General features: G+C 38.4%; 1 protein-coding gene across 1 annotated transcript; it reads right to left on the bottom strand.

Moving 5' to 3' along the window:
• Window positions 1–10,404: 10,404 nt before the first annotated feature.
• Window positions 10,405–15,611, bottom strand: LOC126281950 (INO80 complex subunit B). The gene has a single exon (XM_049981312.1). The coding sequence runs from the start codon at window positions 15,284–15,286 to the stop codon at window positions 14,366–14,368; it is 921 nt and encodes a 306-aa protein (XP_049837269.1). The 5' UTR covers window positions 15,287–15,611; the 3' UTR covers window positions 10,405–14,365.
• Window positions 15,612–18,217: the final 2,606 nt, after the last annotated feature.

Here is an 18,217-nt window from a genome sequence, read left to right as displayed (position 1 = left end):
TTTTTTAAACTCATTCGAAGATTTTTATTAAATAATTCATGTATTAAGTTACAACCTATCACTTAAAAAAAAAAAAAAAAAAAAAAAAAAAAAAAAAAAAAAAAAAAAAAAAAACACACTTCTCAGTTTCTAACAATCGTCCACAGAATCATTAACTGCGCTTTCCCCCACAGCAGATTCTGGAATCTTCTCAACTGAAACATTGGATACTGACAGACTGTTCACCAGCCACATAGATCTTCAGGACTAATAATGTCTTACCAGTGTTTAAGGAAGTCATCCTTTTTTTGCGTGTGGGTTTATTAGCAATGGATATAAGTTGGTGGAAGTTGCTTTGGAGTAACAGGTGACCATCCTTTCACATGAATTGTGATTTCCCGGAATTAACTAGTATGCTTACACTTGTTCTGCATCAGCCAAGTGGTTTACTTCGTGTTACTGAAAGATTTCACTTTGATCCAATTATATCACCACTATTCTTATTTTTTTATCCCTTTTTTGTCAGCTATTGAATACTGAAGAAGTCTGAATATTTCAAGTCCTGTACTATGTACGAGGTGCATTCAAGTTCTAAAGCCTCCGATTTTTTTTCTAATTAACTACTCACCCGAAATCGATGAAACTGGCATTTCTTCTCGACGTAATCGCCCTGCAGACGTACACATTTTTCACAACGCTGACGCCATGATTCCATGGCAGCGGCGAAGGCTTCTTTAGGAGTCTGTTTTGACCACTGGAAAATCGCTGAGGCAATAGCAGCATGGCTGGTGAATGAACGGCCATGGAGAGTGTCTTTCATTGTTGGAAAAAGCCAAAAGTCACTAGGAGCCAGGTCAGGTGAGTAGGGAGCATGAGGAATCACTTCAAAGTTGTTATCACGAAGAAACTGTTGCATAACGTTAGCTTGATGTGCGGGTGCATTGTCTTGGTGAAACAGCACACGCGCAGCCCTTCCCGGACGTTTTTGTTGCAGTGCAGGAAGGAATTTGTTGTTCAAAAAATTTTTGTAGGATACACCTGTTACCGTAGTGCCCTTTGAAATGCAATGGGTAAGGATTACGCCCTCACTGTCCCAGAACATGGACACCATCATTTTTTCAGCACTGGCGGTTACCCGAAATTTTTTTGGTGGCGGTGAATCTGTGTGCTTCCATTGAGCTGACTGGCGCTTTGCTTCTGGATTGAAAAATGGCATCCACGTCTCACCCATTGTCACAACCGACGAAAAGAAAGTCCCATTCATGCTGTCGTTGTGCATCAACATTGCTTGGCAACATGTCACACGGGCAGCCATGTGGTCGTCCGTCAGCATTCGTGGCACCCACCTGGATGACACTTTTCGCATTTTCAGGTCGTCATGCAGGATTGTGTGCACAGAACCCACAGAAATGCCAACTCTGGAGGTGATCTGTTCAATAGTCATTCGGCGAGCCCCCAAAACAATTCTTTCCACTTTCTCGATCATGTCGTCAGACCGGCTTGTGTGAGCCCGAGGTTGTTTCGGTTTGTTGTCACCCGATGTTCTGCCTTCATTAAACTGTTGCACCCACGAACGCACTTTCGACACATCCATAACTCCATCACCACATGTCTCCTTCAAGTGTCGATGAATTTCAATTGGTCTCACACCACGCAAATTCAGAAAACGAATGATTGCACGCTGTTCAAGTAAGGAAAACGTCGCCATTTTAAGTATCTAAAACAGTTCTCATTCTCGCCACTGGCGGTAAAATTCCATCTGCCGTACGGTGTTGCCATCTCTGGGATGTATTGACAATGAACGCGGCTTCATTTTAAAACAATGCGCATGTTTCTATCTCTTTCAAGTCCGGAGAAAAAAAATCGGAGGCCTTAGAACTTGAATGCACCTCGTAAGGCATGGTTTTCTTATTTCACAATCACTTTTATCTGGCAATTTGAAATATTGCCAGCCACTCCTGCATGCTATACACAGGGATAATTTTTTTGGCATTTTCAATTGTTCTGTGTGTTGAATTCACCTCCATGTGACTGTGGCAATATCACCTTCTCCCTGTCCTCATGACCCACTCTCTTTGTGTGCTGCCCTCTGCTAAGATATCCACCCCTTTCCTGTTCCTCTCCTTTGTCACTCCCACACCACTTGCACCCTGCCCCACAGCCTCCCAAAGCTACACCTGTTGGCAGTATACTCTCTGCACACTCCACCAGACAGCGCACTCTTCTCTCCCCCCACCTGTAACCTGCTATCCCTTCTCTGCCCCCTCCAGACTTCTGCTTCCATTCTACGTGACAATTGCATTCTGTATGAGCTGCCAAAGATGGTGGTCACATGTGTATGAGGTGTGCTTGCTAGTGTGAATGAATGTGCATGTGTTTCCTTTTCTGGCGAAGGCTAGTGTGCAAGTGTCTTTTCGTTGTGCCTGTCTGCAACTTAATGTCAGCTTTATGGTAACTATCAATCTGTCTTTTGCTTATATTGTTAATAAGCAAAATTTGGCATAGTAAGCTCATACACTGTCAAATTGTGGACACATTTTTTCTGTTGTAGTACAATTGACTCACATCACAAGATGGTATTTCCAGAGCTGACTGTAATTCAAAAGTAGCAAACATAAAACCAGGATATATTCAAATCCATTGCCAATAAGCCCTAAAAATCTCTACAACTGGTATTATTCCGCAGGAGCTGCATGGCTGGTACAACATCCGATGATTTAGTTGGCAAGATTCCAGAACTTTCTGTAGGGGTCAGTACAAGTGATGATTTTGAAGATGTCTGTTAAAATATAGTAGTACTTCTTTACTTGTTAAGAGTAGCTTAATACATGTGCTACCTAATAAAAATCTTAGAAAGAGTTGAAATCCAAAACCAGATTCTCTATAAATACTTGTACTTTAAAACTGATTTATCTCAAAATTATTTTCTGGACTTAATACTTGTTCCTTAAAAGCCTATAATTTACCCTTCCAACATCTACATCTACATTTATACTCCGCAAGCCACCCAACGGTGTGTGGCGGAGGGCACTTTATGTGCCACTGTCATTACCTCCCTTTTCTGTTCCAGCCGCGTATGGTTCGCGGGAAGAACGACTGCCTGAAAGCCTCCATGCGCACTCGAATCTCTCTGTAATTTTGCTTGATCTCCTCGAGAGGTATAAGTAGGGGAAGCAATTATTCAATACCTCATCCAGAAACGCACCCTCTCGAAACCTGGCGAGCAAGCTACATCGCGATGCAGAGCGCCTCTCTTGCAGAGTCTGCCACTTGAGTTTGCTAAACATCTCCGTAACGCTATCATGGTTACCAAATAACCCTGTGACAAAACGCGCCGCTCTTCTTTGGATCTTCTCTATCTCCTCCATCAACCCGATCTGGTACGGATCCCACACTGATGAGCAATACTCAAGTATAGGTCGAACGAGTGTTTTGTAAGCCACCTCCTTTGTTGATGAACTACATTTTCTAAGGACTCTCCCAATGAATCTCAACCTGGTACCCGCCTTACCAACAATTAATTTTATATGATCATTCCACTTCAAATCGTTCCGCATGCATACTCCCAGATATTTTACAGAAGTAACTGCTACCAGTGTTTGTTCCGCTATCATGTTGTTGTTGTTGTCTTCAGTCCTGAGACTGGTTTGATGCAGCTCTCCATGCTACTCTATCCTGTGCAAGCTGCTTCATCTCCCAGTACCTACTGCAACCTACATCCTTCTGAATCTGCTTAGTGTACTCATCTCTCGGTCTCCCTCTACGATTTTTACCCTCCAAGCTGCCCTCCAATGCTAAATTTGTGATCCCTTGATGCCTCAAAACATGTCCTACCAACCGATCCCTTCTTCTAGTCAAGTTGTGCCACAAACTTCTCTTCTCCCCAATCCTATTCAATACCTCCTCATTAGTTACGTGCTCTATCCACCTTATCTTCAGTATTCTTCTGTAGCACCACATTTCGAAAGCTTCTATTCTCTTCTTGTCCAAACTAGTTATCGTCCATGTTTCACTTCCATACATGGCTACACTCCAAACAAATACTTTCAGAAACGACTTCCTGATACATAAATCGATATTCGATGTTAACAAATTTCTCTTCTTCAGAAACGCTTTCCTTGCCATTGCCAGTCTACATTTTATATCCTCTCTACTTCGACCATCATCAGTTATTTTACTTCCTAAATAGCAAAACTCCTTTACTACTTTAAGTGTCTCATTTCCTAATCTAATTCCCTCAGCATCACCCGATTTAATTTGACTACATTCCATTATTCTCGTTTTGCTTTTGTTAATGTTCATCTTATATCCTCCTTTCAAGACACTGTCCATTCCATTCAACTGCTCTTCCAAGTCCTTTGCCGTCTCTGACAGAATTACAATGTCATCGGCGAACCTCAAAGTTTTTACTTCGTCTCCATGAATTTTAATACCTACTCCAAATTTTTCTTTTGTTTCCTTTACTGCTTGCTCAATATACAGATTGAATAACATCGGGGAGAGGCTACAACCCTGTCTCACTCCTTTCCCAACCACTGCTTCCCTTTCATGCCCCTCGACTCTTATGACTGCCATCTGGTTTCTGTACAAATTATAAATAGCCTTTCGCTCCCTGTATTTTACCCCTGCCACCTTTAGAATTTGAAAAAGAGTATTCCAGTCAACATTGTCAAAAGCTTTCTCTAAGTCTACAAATGCTAGAAACGTAGGTTTGCCTTTTCTTAATCTTTCTTCTAAGATAAGTCGTAAGGTCAGTATTGCCTCACGTGTTCCAACATTTCTACGGAATCCAAACTGATCCTCCCCGAGGTCTGCATCTACCAGTTTTTCCATTCGTCTGTAAAGAATGCGCGTTAGTATTTTGCAGCCGTGGCTTATTAAACTGATAGTTCGGTAATTTTCACATCTGTCAGCACCTGCTTTCTTTGGGATTGGAATTATTATATTCTTCTTGAAGTCTGAGGGTATTTCGCCTGTCTCATACATCTTGCTCACCAGCTGATAGAGTTTTGTCAGGACTGGTTGTTCCAAGGCCGTCAGTAGTTCTAATGGAATGTTGTCTACTCCGGGGGCCTTGTTTCGACTCAGGTCTTTCAGTGCTCTGTCAAACTCTTCACGCAGTATCGTATCTCCCATTTCGTCTTCATCTACATCCTCTTCCATTTCCATAATATTGTCCTCAAGTACATCGCCGTTGTATAAACCTTCTATATACTCCTTCCACCTTTCTGCCTTCCCTTCTTTGCTTAGAACTGGGCTGCCATCTGAGCTCTTGATATTCATACACGTGGTTCTCTTCTCTCCAAAGGTCTCTTTAATTTTCCTGTAGGCAGTATCTATCTTACCCCTAGTGAGATAAGCTTCTACATCCTTACATTTGTCCTCTAGCCATCCCTGTTTAGCCATTTTGCACTTCCTGTCGATCTCATTTTTGAGACGTTTGTATTCCTTTTTGCCTGCTTCATTTACTGAATTTTTATATTTTCTCCTTTCATCAATTAAATTCAATATTTCTTCTGTTACCCAAGGATTTCTAGCAGCCCTCGTCTTTGTACCTACTTTATCCTCTGCTGCCTTCACTACTACATCCCTCAGAGCTACCCATTCTTCTTCTACTGTATTTTTTTCCCCTATTCCTGTCAATTGTTCCCTTATGCTCTCCCTGAAACTCTGTACAACCTCTGGTTCTTTCAGTTTATCCAGGTCCCATCTCCTTAATTTCCCACATTTTTGCAGTTTTTTCAGTTTTAATCTACAGGTCATAACCAATAGATTGTGGTCAGAGTCCACATCTGCCCCTGGAAATGTCTTACAACTTAAAACCTGGTTCCTAAATCTCTGTCTTACCATTATATAATCTATCTGATACCTTTTAGTATCTCCAGGGTTCTTCCACGTATACAACCTTCTTTCATGATTCTTAAACCAAGTGTTAGCTATGATTAAGTTGTGCTCTGTGCAAAATTCTACTAGGCGGCTTCCTCTTTCATTTCTTAGCCCCAATCCATATTCACCTACTATGTTTCCTTCTCTCCCTTTTCCTACACTCGAATTCCAGTCACCCATTACTATTAAATTTTCGTCTCCCTTCACTATCTGAATAATTTCTTTTATTTCATCGTACATTTCTTCAATTTCTTCATCATCTGCAGAGCTAGTTGGCATATAAACTTGTACTACTGTAGTAGGTGTGGGCTTCGTATCTATCTTGGCCACAATAATGCGTTCACTATGCTGTTTGTAGTAGCTTACCCGCATTCCTGTTTTCCTATTCATTATTAAACCTACTCCTGCATTACCCCTATTTGATTTTGTGTTTATAACCCTGTAGTCACCTGACCAGAAGTCTTGTTCCTCCTGCCACCGAACTTCACTAATTCCCACTATATCTAACTTTAACCTATCCATTTCCCTTTTTAAATTTTCTAACCTACCTGCCCGATTAAGGGATCTGACATTCCACGCTCCGATCCGTAGAACGCCAGTTTTCTTTCTCCTGATAACGACATCCTCCTGAGTAGTCCCCGCCCGGAGATCCGAATGGGGGACTATTTTACCTCCGGAATATTTTACCCAAGAGGATGCCATCATTATTTAATCATATAGTAAAGCTGCATGTCCTCGGGAAAAATTACGGCTGTAGTTTCCCCTTGCTTTCAGCCGTTCGCAGTACCAGCACAGCAAGGCCGTTTTGGTTAATGTTGCAAGGCCAGATCAATCAATCATCCAGACTGCTGCCCCTGCAACTACTGAAAAGGCTGCTGCCCCTCTTCAGGAACCACACGTTTGTCTGGCCTCTCAACAGATACCCCTCCGTTGTGGTTGCACCTACGGTACGGCCATCTGTATCGCTGAGGCACGCAAGCCTTCCACTTCAAATCGTTCCGCATGCATACTCCCAGATATTTTACAGAAGTAACTGCTACCAGTGTTTGTTTCGCTATCATATAATCATACAATAAAGGATCCTTCTTTCTATGTATTCACAATACATTACATTTGTCTATGTTAAGGGTCAGTTGCCACTCCCTGCACCAAGTGCCTATCCGCTGCACATCTTCCTGCATTTCGCTACAATTTTCTAATGCTGCAACTTCTCTGTATACTACAGCATCATCCGCAAAAAGACGCATGGAACTTCCGACACTATCTACTAGGTCATTTATATATATTGCGAAAAGCAATGGTCCCATAACACTCCCCTGTGGCATGCCAGAGTTACTTTAACGTCTGTAGACGTCTCTCCGTTGATAACAACATGCTGTGTTCTGTTTGCTAAAAACTCTTCAATCCAGCCACACAGCTGGTCTAATATTCCGTAGGCTCTTATTTTGTTTATCAGGCAACAGTGCGGAACTGTATCGAATGCCTTCCGGAAGTCAAGGAAAATAGCATCTACCTGGGAGCCTGTATCTAATATTGTCTGGGTCTCATGAGCAAATAAATCAAGTTGGTTCTCACACGATCGCTGTTTCCGGAATCCATGTTGATTCCTACAAAGTAGATTCTGGGTTTCCAAAAACGACATGATACTCGAGCAAAAAACATATTCTAAAATTCTACAACAGATCAACGTCAGAGATATAGGTCTATAGTTTTGCACATCTGCTCGACAACCCCTCTTGAAGACTGGGCCTACCTGTGCTCTTTTCCAATCATTTGGAACCTTCCGTTCCTCCAGAGACTTGCGGTACACGGCTGTTAGAAGGGGGGCAAGTTCTTTCGCGTACTCTGTGTAGAATCGAATTGGTATCCCGTCAGGTCCAGTGGACTTTACATGTGTAGTTAAAGTAGTTGTTGGAGATGGTATTAGCAAACATAAGGAACTCATTCAAATCCAATACAGCAACTACAACATCACACATGCAACCATAATAAACAAACTGTAATAAACACACAACAGTAATTTACTCGTAATAGAAATACTCAAAATAATTAAAAACCAACAAGTACCCAACATTATACACTACTGGCCATTAAAATTGCTACACCAAGAAGAAATGCAGATGATAAATGTGTATTCATTGGACAAATATATTATACTAGAACTGACATGTGATTACATTTTCATGCAATTTGAGTGCATAGATCCTGATAAATCGGTACCCAGAACCACCATCTCTGGCTGTAATAACGGCCTTGATACGCCTGGGCATTGAGTCAAACAGAGCTTGGATGGCGTTTACAGGTACAGCTGCCCATGCAGCTTCAACACAATACCACAGTTCATCAAGAGTAGTGACTGGCGTATTGTGACGAGCCAGATGCTCGGCCACCATTGACCAGATGTTTACAGTTGGTGAGAGATCTGGGGAACGTGCTGACCAGGGCAGCAGTCGAACATTTTCTGTATCCAGAAAGGCTTGTTCAGGACATGCAACATGCAGTTGTGCATTATCCTGCTGAAATGTAGGTTTTTGCAGGGATCGAATGAAGGGTAGAGCCATTTGCATATCACCGCATCTTCTTCCTGTCGGTTAAATTTCATGCCTGTAGCACATCATCTTTGTGGTGTAGCAGTTTTAATGGCCAGTAGTGTATGTGTGAGAAGATGGGGTGCCTGGACAGGAACAAACCATTCACTTGCACTAACCAATTACAAATTAACAACAAAAAAAATCATTAACCTCAAACTAAATAAAACCTCCAAAATTCACATAAAACTGTTATCATTATGCTCACTTAACCTGCTATATGATACCCACAATCAGCAAAACATAAAAGAAACCCAACACAAAATTGGTATTATTATCTACAATCAACTACAAAGAAAGCAATGTAGAGGGAATTTTTTTTTTTTTTTTTTTTTTTTTTTTTTTTTTTTTTTTTTTTTTTTTTTACACTGTACCCATATCTTTATCTTCAACTAACCAGTACAGCTAAATGTAGCAACCACGAAATGACAAAATTAAAATAAAAGCACCAACAAGCCAATTTGAATGTATAGCTGGTAGAGTTAACTTCCATTAACATATATAGCAAAAATGAACCACAAAACACCACACAATAAATTCACCACAAAATTCCAAGGACTTAGTAAAAAATTATAAACCCATAAATATCTTTTGTAAGTGCCTTCACATAAAAAATTCAGGAACTGCACAGAATTATAAACCCATAAATATCTTTTGTAAGTGCCTTCATATAAAAAATTCAAGAACTGCACAGAAGAAAAACATAAGATAAAACACCATTCTATATGCAAATCAATGTCATAAAAAATTAGTACAACAAAATGACATGTGTACCCTACCTGCCTCCCCCATTCACCACTCCAAACTATTACTTGCAAAATATCAATCTACCTGCAATAAACACACTCTCAACCAAACAAAAACCAATTTACAACCATGAGCTCATTAACCCTCTACTCTTGTGCAGAGAACCAAACAGGAGAACAACATTAATTTTAAAAAAAATTAGGGCAACAAAACAATATCATGAATGGTATCCTCAATTTTCCAAATCATACACCCTATCTTCCCGATAGCACTACATGAATTCACTTCTGTTTCAGTTAGTAGAAACTTTTATCATATTCATAGCTTTTCTGCATTTATGAGATTTAACATCATCAGGCAACATACAGTTTTGCTAGAAACCATATTACACGTCATACATTTCCTCATTCAACATGTGGCTACTGTACTTCACAGTAGGGTGCATGGGAATTACACAACTAACTCTAAATACAATTTATAATTAATAATGTATCCCACAACTTTCCACATGTTAAAATTTTTTACAAGAGAGAGCGACAACATACAAAACCTACATAAAAATGCCCTCTTCTCATACATCAACTTTTAAATCATATGTGACAACATCATTACTCCATGAGTCAAGTCAAATTCTGGGTACTAAATGCTTCAGTTGACCAGATAAAGTGCTGAATAAGATCCTCTGTCATACCTTTGGAGTATGCAATCTGAGGTGTAAACTGATAACCATCAGAACCATATATCTGCTCTCATCAACTCATTTGTTATGACACTCCTTCCTGGGGGTATTACGCAAAAAATAATTGTATGGATCACAATATGATTGCCACCTCAGACATTTACAAACCCAGTTTTCAAAGAACTGAGAATAATTCTTACTCCCATGCATTTACATTTTTGGTTCATTAAATTCAAACAAAGGAAAGTTCAGGTTGGAACATTAACAATATTATGACACGACTAGATTGCTACTCGCCATAAAGACACATTGAGTTGCAGACAGGCATGATTCTGGCTGCAGCGGCTGAAGATGATAGTCGTGTGTATGAGCTGTGCTTTCATGTGTGAATTCATGGTTGCTTTCCTTTTTGTGGAAGGATTTGAACAAAAGCACAAACGTGGAACAGTCTTTTCATTGTGCCTATTTGCAACTCAACATGTCATGTCTACAGTGTGTAACAATCTATCCTTTTCATAATATTACTGATTCACTAACTTCATCATTAGAGACAGTTTAATCTGTAAATAAGAAAGCCCATCTGTTTCAATTAGGCTTACATAAAAATGCACATGCGTCACCATTGCAGCCCTACAACATGGTTACATTCATTCAACAAGCTGGTGAATGACTAAATTTCATGACAATGTGAGGACTATAGTCAGCATATAGTCAATATATGTTGAAACTGTGATTACAATGCTGACAATGCTTGTTAACTTAAAATTAATTCTTATCACTATAAACTACCCTGCAATATGTACACAGTCTTTATTAATATGTGCAACGTGTAATTGCAATGATAATACAACATTTGTGATAGCACATGATTCATACTATGAAATAATCTAGCAGATAATGTAACAAGTCATTGTTTTATGCGGCATTTAACAATATGACTACAGTAAGCTGCGTTAAATAATTCCACTAATGCAGATAAGTCTGTTTTTGTTTCTAGTATCTGCCAACCTTAGGAATTACACAATACTATGTTCAATAACAACATTATAGCCTTTGCAGTCACTATGTTCTTGTGGTTAAATGAGTGGAGGAATATTTTCTGATGCATGGCAGGTGAAATCTTTGATTACTTTTCAGAAAGGGAAAGTTACCATATCACAAGCACACAGATAATAGTTACTGAACTGAATGAAGCAAGTGGAGCTTGCTCCCTCCACACTGACCCTCTACTAACAGCAGGGACAGGTCTAATTTCTTCCACACCTCGCGCTATTAAGGTTCAAGAAATAGTTGAAAAATAGTGTACTACCTTGGATACATGTCATTATCTTCATGTTTGGCTCAAATCAGATGAAATGATGGTAGGGTCAAATCCATCTCTAGATATCAATCTACTTTACTTAAACATACTAAGTACACAAACTAATAAGTCTGTTCAGCCTTCATCAGACTGCATACTTGTACAGCATTTAAAAAAACTATCATACAAGATGCTTTGATTATGGGAAAGAACATGTATGTACAATTTTTGTTTTAACGCAAAACACTAAGCCCTCTCACTGCCCACTTACAGAGAACTTTATTTCATCGCTGATAAACGTAAAGCTTTAGGGAAAAGTGTATTCTTGTATTTAATGAAATAAAAATCATTTTAGAAATGCAGTGAGAGGACCAAGTTTGTCTGACAGGGAAGTTACTGATGTGAAATTCTCGCATCATTAGGAAACTTTTATCATCAAATGTAGGCAATAATTACTCCTTGCTCCAACTAAATGCTGGATTGTTCTTTTGGAGAGAATTTCTCTGAAAAATTAGGATTGTTATTGTGCAAATAACTTTGTTAAAAGTGAGCAGTTCTGTGGATAGGCCCTAAATCTAATTATAAATCTATTACTCATTTGTCGCTACTGTATGGAAAATTTTATAATGGGTTATAAATAAATAAAATTACTATTCTAGAAGTAGGATAAAAACTGTTCTTTACAGGGAAGGAATGCATCTGATTTTATTTGTATATACCTATTTTCTTCAAATTCTTTACACATCAGTTTAAAGTAATAAAAAATGTGATATCTATGAAATTAAATAAGCAACCTATTTGATTTCTTTGAACAATTAATATTTATAGAAATATGATTTTAACTGAAGTGTACCGATAAAACCAGGCATCAGTTACCAAGATAAATTCAAATGAATATTATAAATCGAATTGGGAATAGCACAAAGTAATCTCTTCAAATGGCAAATGGAGCTGAAGTGTACAAGATGTGTAAAATACTTCAAGTCACTATATTTGCATACTAAATTTTATGTTTACACAATGCAATTATATAACATACTTATTAACTCCAACATGCAAGGCAAAATATTCAATACCAACAATCCTGTTTGTAGCAACTGAAGCAGTCTCAGCATCATGCGAGGTCTGTTTGAAAAGATAAGAGACTGTAGAAGCAATTTGAGGGCTCCAAACAAAACAGATTCCAATCTATTGAATGACCATACTTGTCGGCCTGAAATAGAAAAAGCTGTGGCTTTGGAGCCAAATTCAGCCAGCAAAACTAAGAGTGCTAAAATACAATCATATGTACTATGACTACCAACTCTCACTTAACGAAAATATCCCCATATATTGAAAGTGATGATAAATGACATAAATAGATTGCAATGTTCAAAGTGGAAAACAGGAAAATATTTATTGTAATTTATATGTATATCAAGGTAATGTTGAAAGGGTGAAATTCAGGTGATGCGCCTTAAAATGTGTGGTCAGCAAGCTACCGCAACAAAGATAAGAACAATACTGCTTTCTTCCTGAACGGGCAACGAAAATATCATGTATCATTTATGAAGTGTTATGAGTATTTGTTGTAATTTCTCCTTCCATAAAACAGATTTCAAAATGTCTATATTAAAAGCGGCATTCATGTTCTGTGGTGTAAGTTATCACTTTTGGTAAAGTGGAGTGTTACCAAATGTCTACTTAGCCAACAAATGATGATCGCTACAGTGATAGTATTCTTATTAGCTAATTATGGGGTTTTGAAGTTTTTCATTGTTTGTGTATGTACACTGATATGCAAGGATTCCACCGTCAAGGCGGGGCAACAATGGCAATTTAGACACACACTGCAGTACCTGTTGGCTGGAGGTTATTCTGTGCTATGACAGCCCAGATCTGAGAAGTCGGGTGCACCACCCAATAAATCAGGCGTCTTGACAATGGTGCTGATGCTACAGAGGATGTAAGACTACTCGTTCGTTGCCAGATCCAAGAAACTATCATTAATGTCATATAGAATGGATTTAAGATCATACCACACGTATGAACATTTTATGAAGTGTTGCAGTATTGTAACAAAACTAACAATATCATTGTGTTTCAGAAGAAGTGCTTTCTATTATTTAGTAGAAAGTTGAAGACATATTAAAAACTTCTAGATTCTAGTACAGGAACAGCTGCAATGGTGAAGAAGGCCACATTAAGAAAATTCAAAATTTTAGAGTATCAGCACTTGTAATGCCAGCAATAACTATTTTGGACACAGTAACATTTCAGTTGCTGCATGAAAATTTAAAGACATGATGTTACTCATTTTTTGCATGCTTCACACACCCACAAGAAATACTGATTATAGCAGTCAGATTATTAAAATGTTATAAATGTCATTCATATTGAAAAATGTTATTTCTGTTTTATTTCTAGATGTTGTAAAAAGTTTCTAGTATATTACAAACTTAGTGCAATTACCTATTCAGTTTAACAGGCAACTGAAGTCATCAGAAACTGGAAAAGTGTGGCTCATCAGTTGTAACAAAACAACTCTGAAATACTTAGCAGCTTACAACCAAACCTAGATCTCGCACTACACAACAAATCAGTCTGTCACTCAACCAACATTTCAGTTGGGGAACCATCACAAACTCACATTTGTCTGTGAATTCTGTGGTGGGAAAACTGTTCACTATGTTCTAGAAAATAATAAAAATGATATGCGATGTATTAATCTTATTACATTGCCGGAAACCTGTCACACACCCAAAAGCATGGAATGTTCCCACAGGGCTTTAATGGTCTACCAGCTGCATAACTTTCAGATGAGGAATTGAACATCACCTTCATTTGTTTTTGCATAAGGCCCAATCAAGGATATAAAACTGCTTGCAAGACACGAAGTGTGTTACGAGCATAGTGCTAAATTCCATTCTTATCACAACTGAATTTAGCACTGTGCTGTTTCCCACTAGTGGTCTGGAAATAAATATTTATGTATGTGTGTAATTACAGTCAGTTTAAGAACAATATGTAGGGCACCTATGTTATGATGTTCTGTACTAAAAAATGCGAATAAAAAATAATTTCACACCTTCATTTAAATATAGATAAATGTCACCTTGCACCCTGTACAATTCTCAAGTCTCTTTGGACAATTTCTGAATAATTAACAATTCACAAATGTACCAGTTCCTTAAATGTAGGGCATTTTCATGACATCCATAGCTCCAAGTTACGCTTATAACACTCTAAACTACAAAGTGGTACTTTCGTTTTTGAACAAGAATATTTCTTGATATTTTTACAACCTGAAACGCCACAGTACTTCATAACAGGCACTGCTGGAGCTTTCTGAGGTTTGATAGGAAAGTCTGCACCAGGCGGCATTGCTAGTACTACACCCAACGTTCCATTATAATAGGTCTCACATGGCCCTTGCTGACGTTCTGTTCTGTGCTTGATAGTTGCTTTTCCCGATTTTGATTCCTGTTTCTTCAATAATCGTTCCATTGTCTTTTTCTTATCTTTCTCGCGCTTCTCGTTTGCCAACTGCTTTCGTTTTTTCGATTTTAATGCTGCCTTTTCAATAGCTTCTGCTGTCATTACCTTTTCTTTATATCCAGAAGGCAACGCCAACAGCTGTTCAGATTCAGGCCCACATTCTTTATCGGTTTTCCGCTCGAACATCGCCCTCTGTCTTGCAGTCATCAACTTGGGATCCTTCGGCTTAATTTTCTTCAGTTCGTCGTCAACTTCTTCCAGCTTACCAGATTCTATTGCGTCTAACCACCTCTCCTCTTCACTCGACGTTCCACTTTCCTTTCCTTTGACTCTCTTCTTTTTTGATGCTTTCGGCGAAGACCCTTGTTTTTCGACAGGTTTCGTAGGAGACGACTTATCTTTAGATTTTTCTTGCACATTCGTTGCATTCTTTTCAGCTGCTTCTTTCTGAAACTTAATTTTAAGTCTGAAGGCTGCTGCTTTAGCTTGCTCAGTATCTTCATACTCTGTACCATCTTCTGCAGTTTTGCGTTTCTTATGCCTCTTATGCTTGTGTTTCTTATGCTTCTTTATTGGAGTATTGTCAATTACACCTTCATCGTCGGAACTGCTTTCTTTCCTTTTCCCCATCTCTCGCAGGTGTGAGGAAAATATTGTCTCCGAAAAGATGCAGTAGAGACACTTTCACACAGTGCTGCCACGATTCCACTGCATCTTTTGCGTTAACTAACTCCGGTAAACATACTGATGTTTAGTAAATATTTACAGATTTCCAGAGAACTTTCGCCAAAGAGATGACACTTCACCATAATGTAGATTCAAGTTTAACAAATTCTGTAGACTCTGCTGGCATCGCTGTGAATCAAATAGAGACAGAATTAATCTCTTCGGTTACACCCTAGAAACAGAGTCACTAGGAGGTTTCGGCTGATCAACGTTTAGGTCGATGTATTGTTCACTTGACGGAATTTCAAAACACTTGGTGCTACATCTGAGGTGACGCAACCGAACGTCAAAGTTTCCTGGGAAGAATTATTTGACATCGATGTTGATATGGAAACGGAGGCTTAGTCACCTAACATTGACATGCTAATTCACATTATCGTAGTGAATTTGGTGCTTATTTGATGTGTTGTGACACACTCCAAAAGTTCCATGACGATTTTTCCCTTGACTGTTTTCCTACAAGCGAGGTAGGATACCTCAATCTGAAAAAAAAGTTTATGTATCTCACAATGTATGCGCACAGAGAAAAATTCCTACACCATGGTGCACAAACATGTCGATTAAACAGTTTTCATTAAATAATGATTTTTCCCCTTTTATGAACCACAGAACTTGCGTTGAATTCAGTGCCTCAGTGATACAACGTTGGTGCGACCATGATAAAGGAGTATATCTCGAGAAACCAACGAACGTGGTTCCTTAACAGGGACAGCACACTTTCCAGTGGTTTCAGAGCAACAGCTTGGATAAGTGACTGATCTGGCCATGTAACGTTAGTTATTATGACCAGGAGTACTGGAACTGTGACTAACTGAAAACTAGAGGAAACTACAGCTGTTATTTTTCCAGAAGCCATACAGCTCTTCTCCATGATTTAATGATGATGGCATCCTCTAGCGTAAAATAGTTAGAGGTTAAATTGCTTCCCCATTTAACTCTCTGCATAGGGAATACTCAGGTGGATATCATCATTTGGAAGAAAAAAACTGGCATTCTACAGACAGAATATAGGATGTTAGATCCCTTAATAGTGTAAAGGGGAGGGGGTGGGGGTTAGAGAATTTATAAAGGGTAATGGATAACTTGAAGATAGATGTCGTGAACATTGGTGAAGTGCAGTGGCAGGAAGGCCAGGACTTCTGATCAGGTGAGTACAGGGCTATAAATACACAATGTAATAGCGGTAATGTAGGAGTGGATTGGATAATGAAAAAGGAAACAGAAGTGTGGGTAAACTACTATGTTCAGAATAGTGAACGGATTACCATAGCCAACACAGATACAAAACCAGCGCCCATCACACTACTACAAGTTTCTATACCAACTAGATTTGCAGATGTAGAAACGATGAAACAATGTATGATGAGATAAAGAAATTATTCAGAGAGTAGAAAAAGGAAGAGAAGCAAAAATAGTAGCATAATATGGACTGGTGGAAAGGAATGAGACACCTCTCTGGTAGAATTTTACAAAGAGATTAATTTAATATCACAAAATTTATATATTTAATCATGTATATAACTTCAATGATTTCTGTGACTTGTCCTGTACTTACATTTAATAACATAGACAGTTTTCTGGAATAAATAAAAATAAAACTGAATAAACATTAAAATCGAGTAATAATTGCCAAGAGAAGAATTAATAATCTAGCAAGATGCATATGTGAAAGAGATTTGGCGACACAGGAGGTTTTCAGATTTATTACACAATGGTAATGGAGAAATTTTGAAAAAATATTTTAAGCGAGGCAATTACAGGGGACTCGGACCATTATTTATTGGTTATGAAATGTAAGTTAAAATTTTAAAAATTGCAAAAAGATAGGAAATTAAAGAGATGGGAACTGGCTAAACTGAGAGAACGAAACACTATTGAAAGTCTCAGGCAATATTTGACTGATTCAGTGGGAGGCGATTAAATAATCGAAAAGACAAGGGTTACTACAAATACATGCATAATGCATAGGATGTTGAATTTAACTGACAAAAAGAGAAAATATAAAAGTGAAGCAGGCGAAAGGGAGTACTGTTGTCTAAAAATGAGATAGACAAAAAGTGTGTAATGTCTAAGCAGCAGTGGTCAAATGCAAGTATGTAGAAGCATGTATAAATAGAGGAAATATATGTATCGATTATAAGGTGATTTGGAGAAAATAAGAGCCACCGTAGGAATATCAAGAGCCCTGAAGGAAATCAACTACTACACAAAGAGGACGAACAAACTTTTAATAGCCAAGATTGAATTAAATAATATTTATTATTAATGACCAGTCTTGACTGTTGAAACTCTCATCATCCGATCTCCAAAAAAGTTTTTGTTTTAAATAGAGTTCCATGATAATTATGACATACCATGAGTGATAAACTCTAAATGAAACACAGTTCATCCCCCAAAAAAATTTAAGATGAGAAGAGAACAACTTCAGCTGTCGAAACCGATAGTCAATAGTAAATATTAATTAACGCGATAATGTCTATACAAAGTTTTTTCGAGTTAAATATAAATTACTTCTTCCATTTTGTCAGTACGAGAAACTTTAATCGAAGAAGCTAAAGCTGAAAGATGCATGGAATATACACAGAGGTAGTACAAGAGGAATTAACTTGAAGAGAGTGTTATACAAAGGTAAGAGGGAGCATATGAAGAGGAAATGAAGTATATGATACTTTAAGAGGAGCTGACAGAACATCGAAAGATCTAAGTCAAAACATGGAGTAGACGGCATTCCCTCAGAATTATTGCGATCTTTGAGAGTGCCATAAGTGATAAAATTATCCCACCTGGTACGCAAGATATGTAGGACAGTAGAAATATCCTCAGCCTTCAGGAAGA

The sequence above is a fragment of the Schistocerca gregaria genome, chromosome 7 (assembly GCF_023897955.1).
Source record: "Schistocerca gregaria isolate iqSchGreg1 chromosome 7, iqSchGreg1.2, whole genome shotgun sequence".
Taxonomy (NCBI): Eukaryota; Metazoa; Arthropoda; class Insecta; order Orthoptera; family Acrididae; genus Schistocerca; species Schistocerca gregaria.
The sequence above is the reverse complement of the archived record's forward strand: the minus strand, read 5'-3'. Positions and strand labels throughout refer to the sequence as shown.

Bases quoted from the DNA above. Each gene is read 5' to 3' on its own strand.
- LOC126281950 (XM_049981312.1), bottom strand. From the start codon at position 15,286: ATGGGGAAAAGGAAAGAAAGCAGTTCCGACGATGAAGGTGTAATTGAC.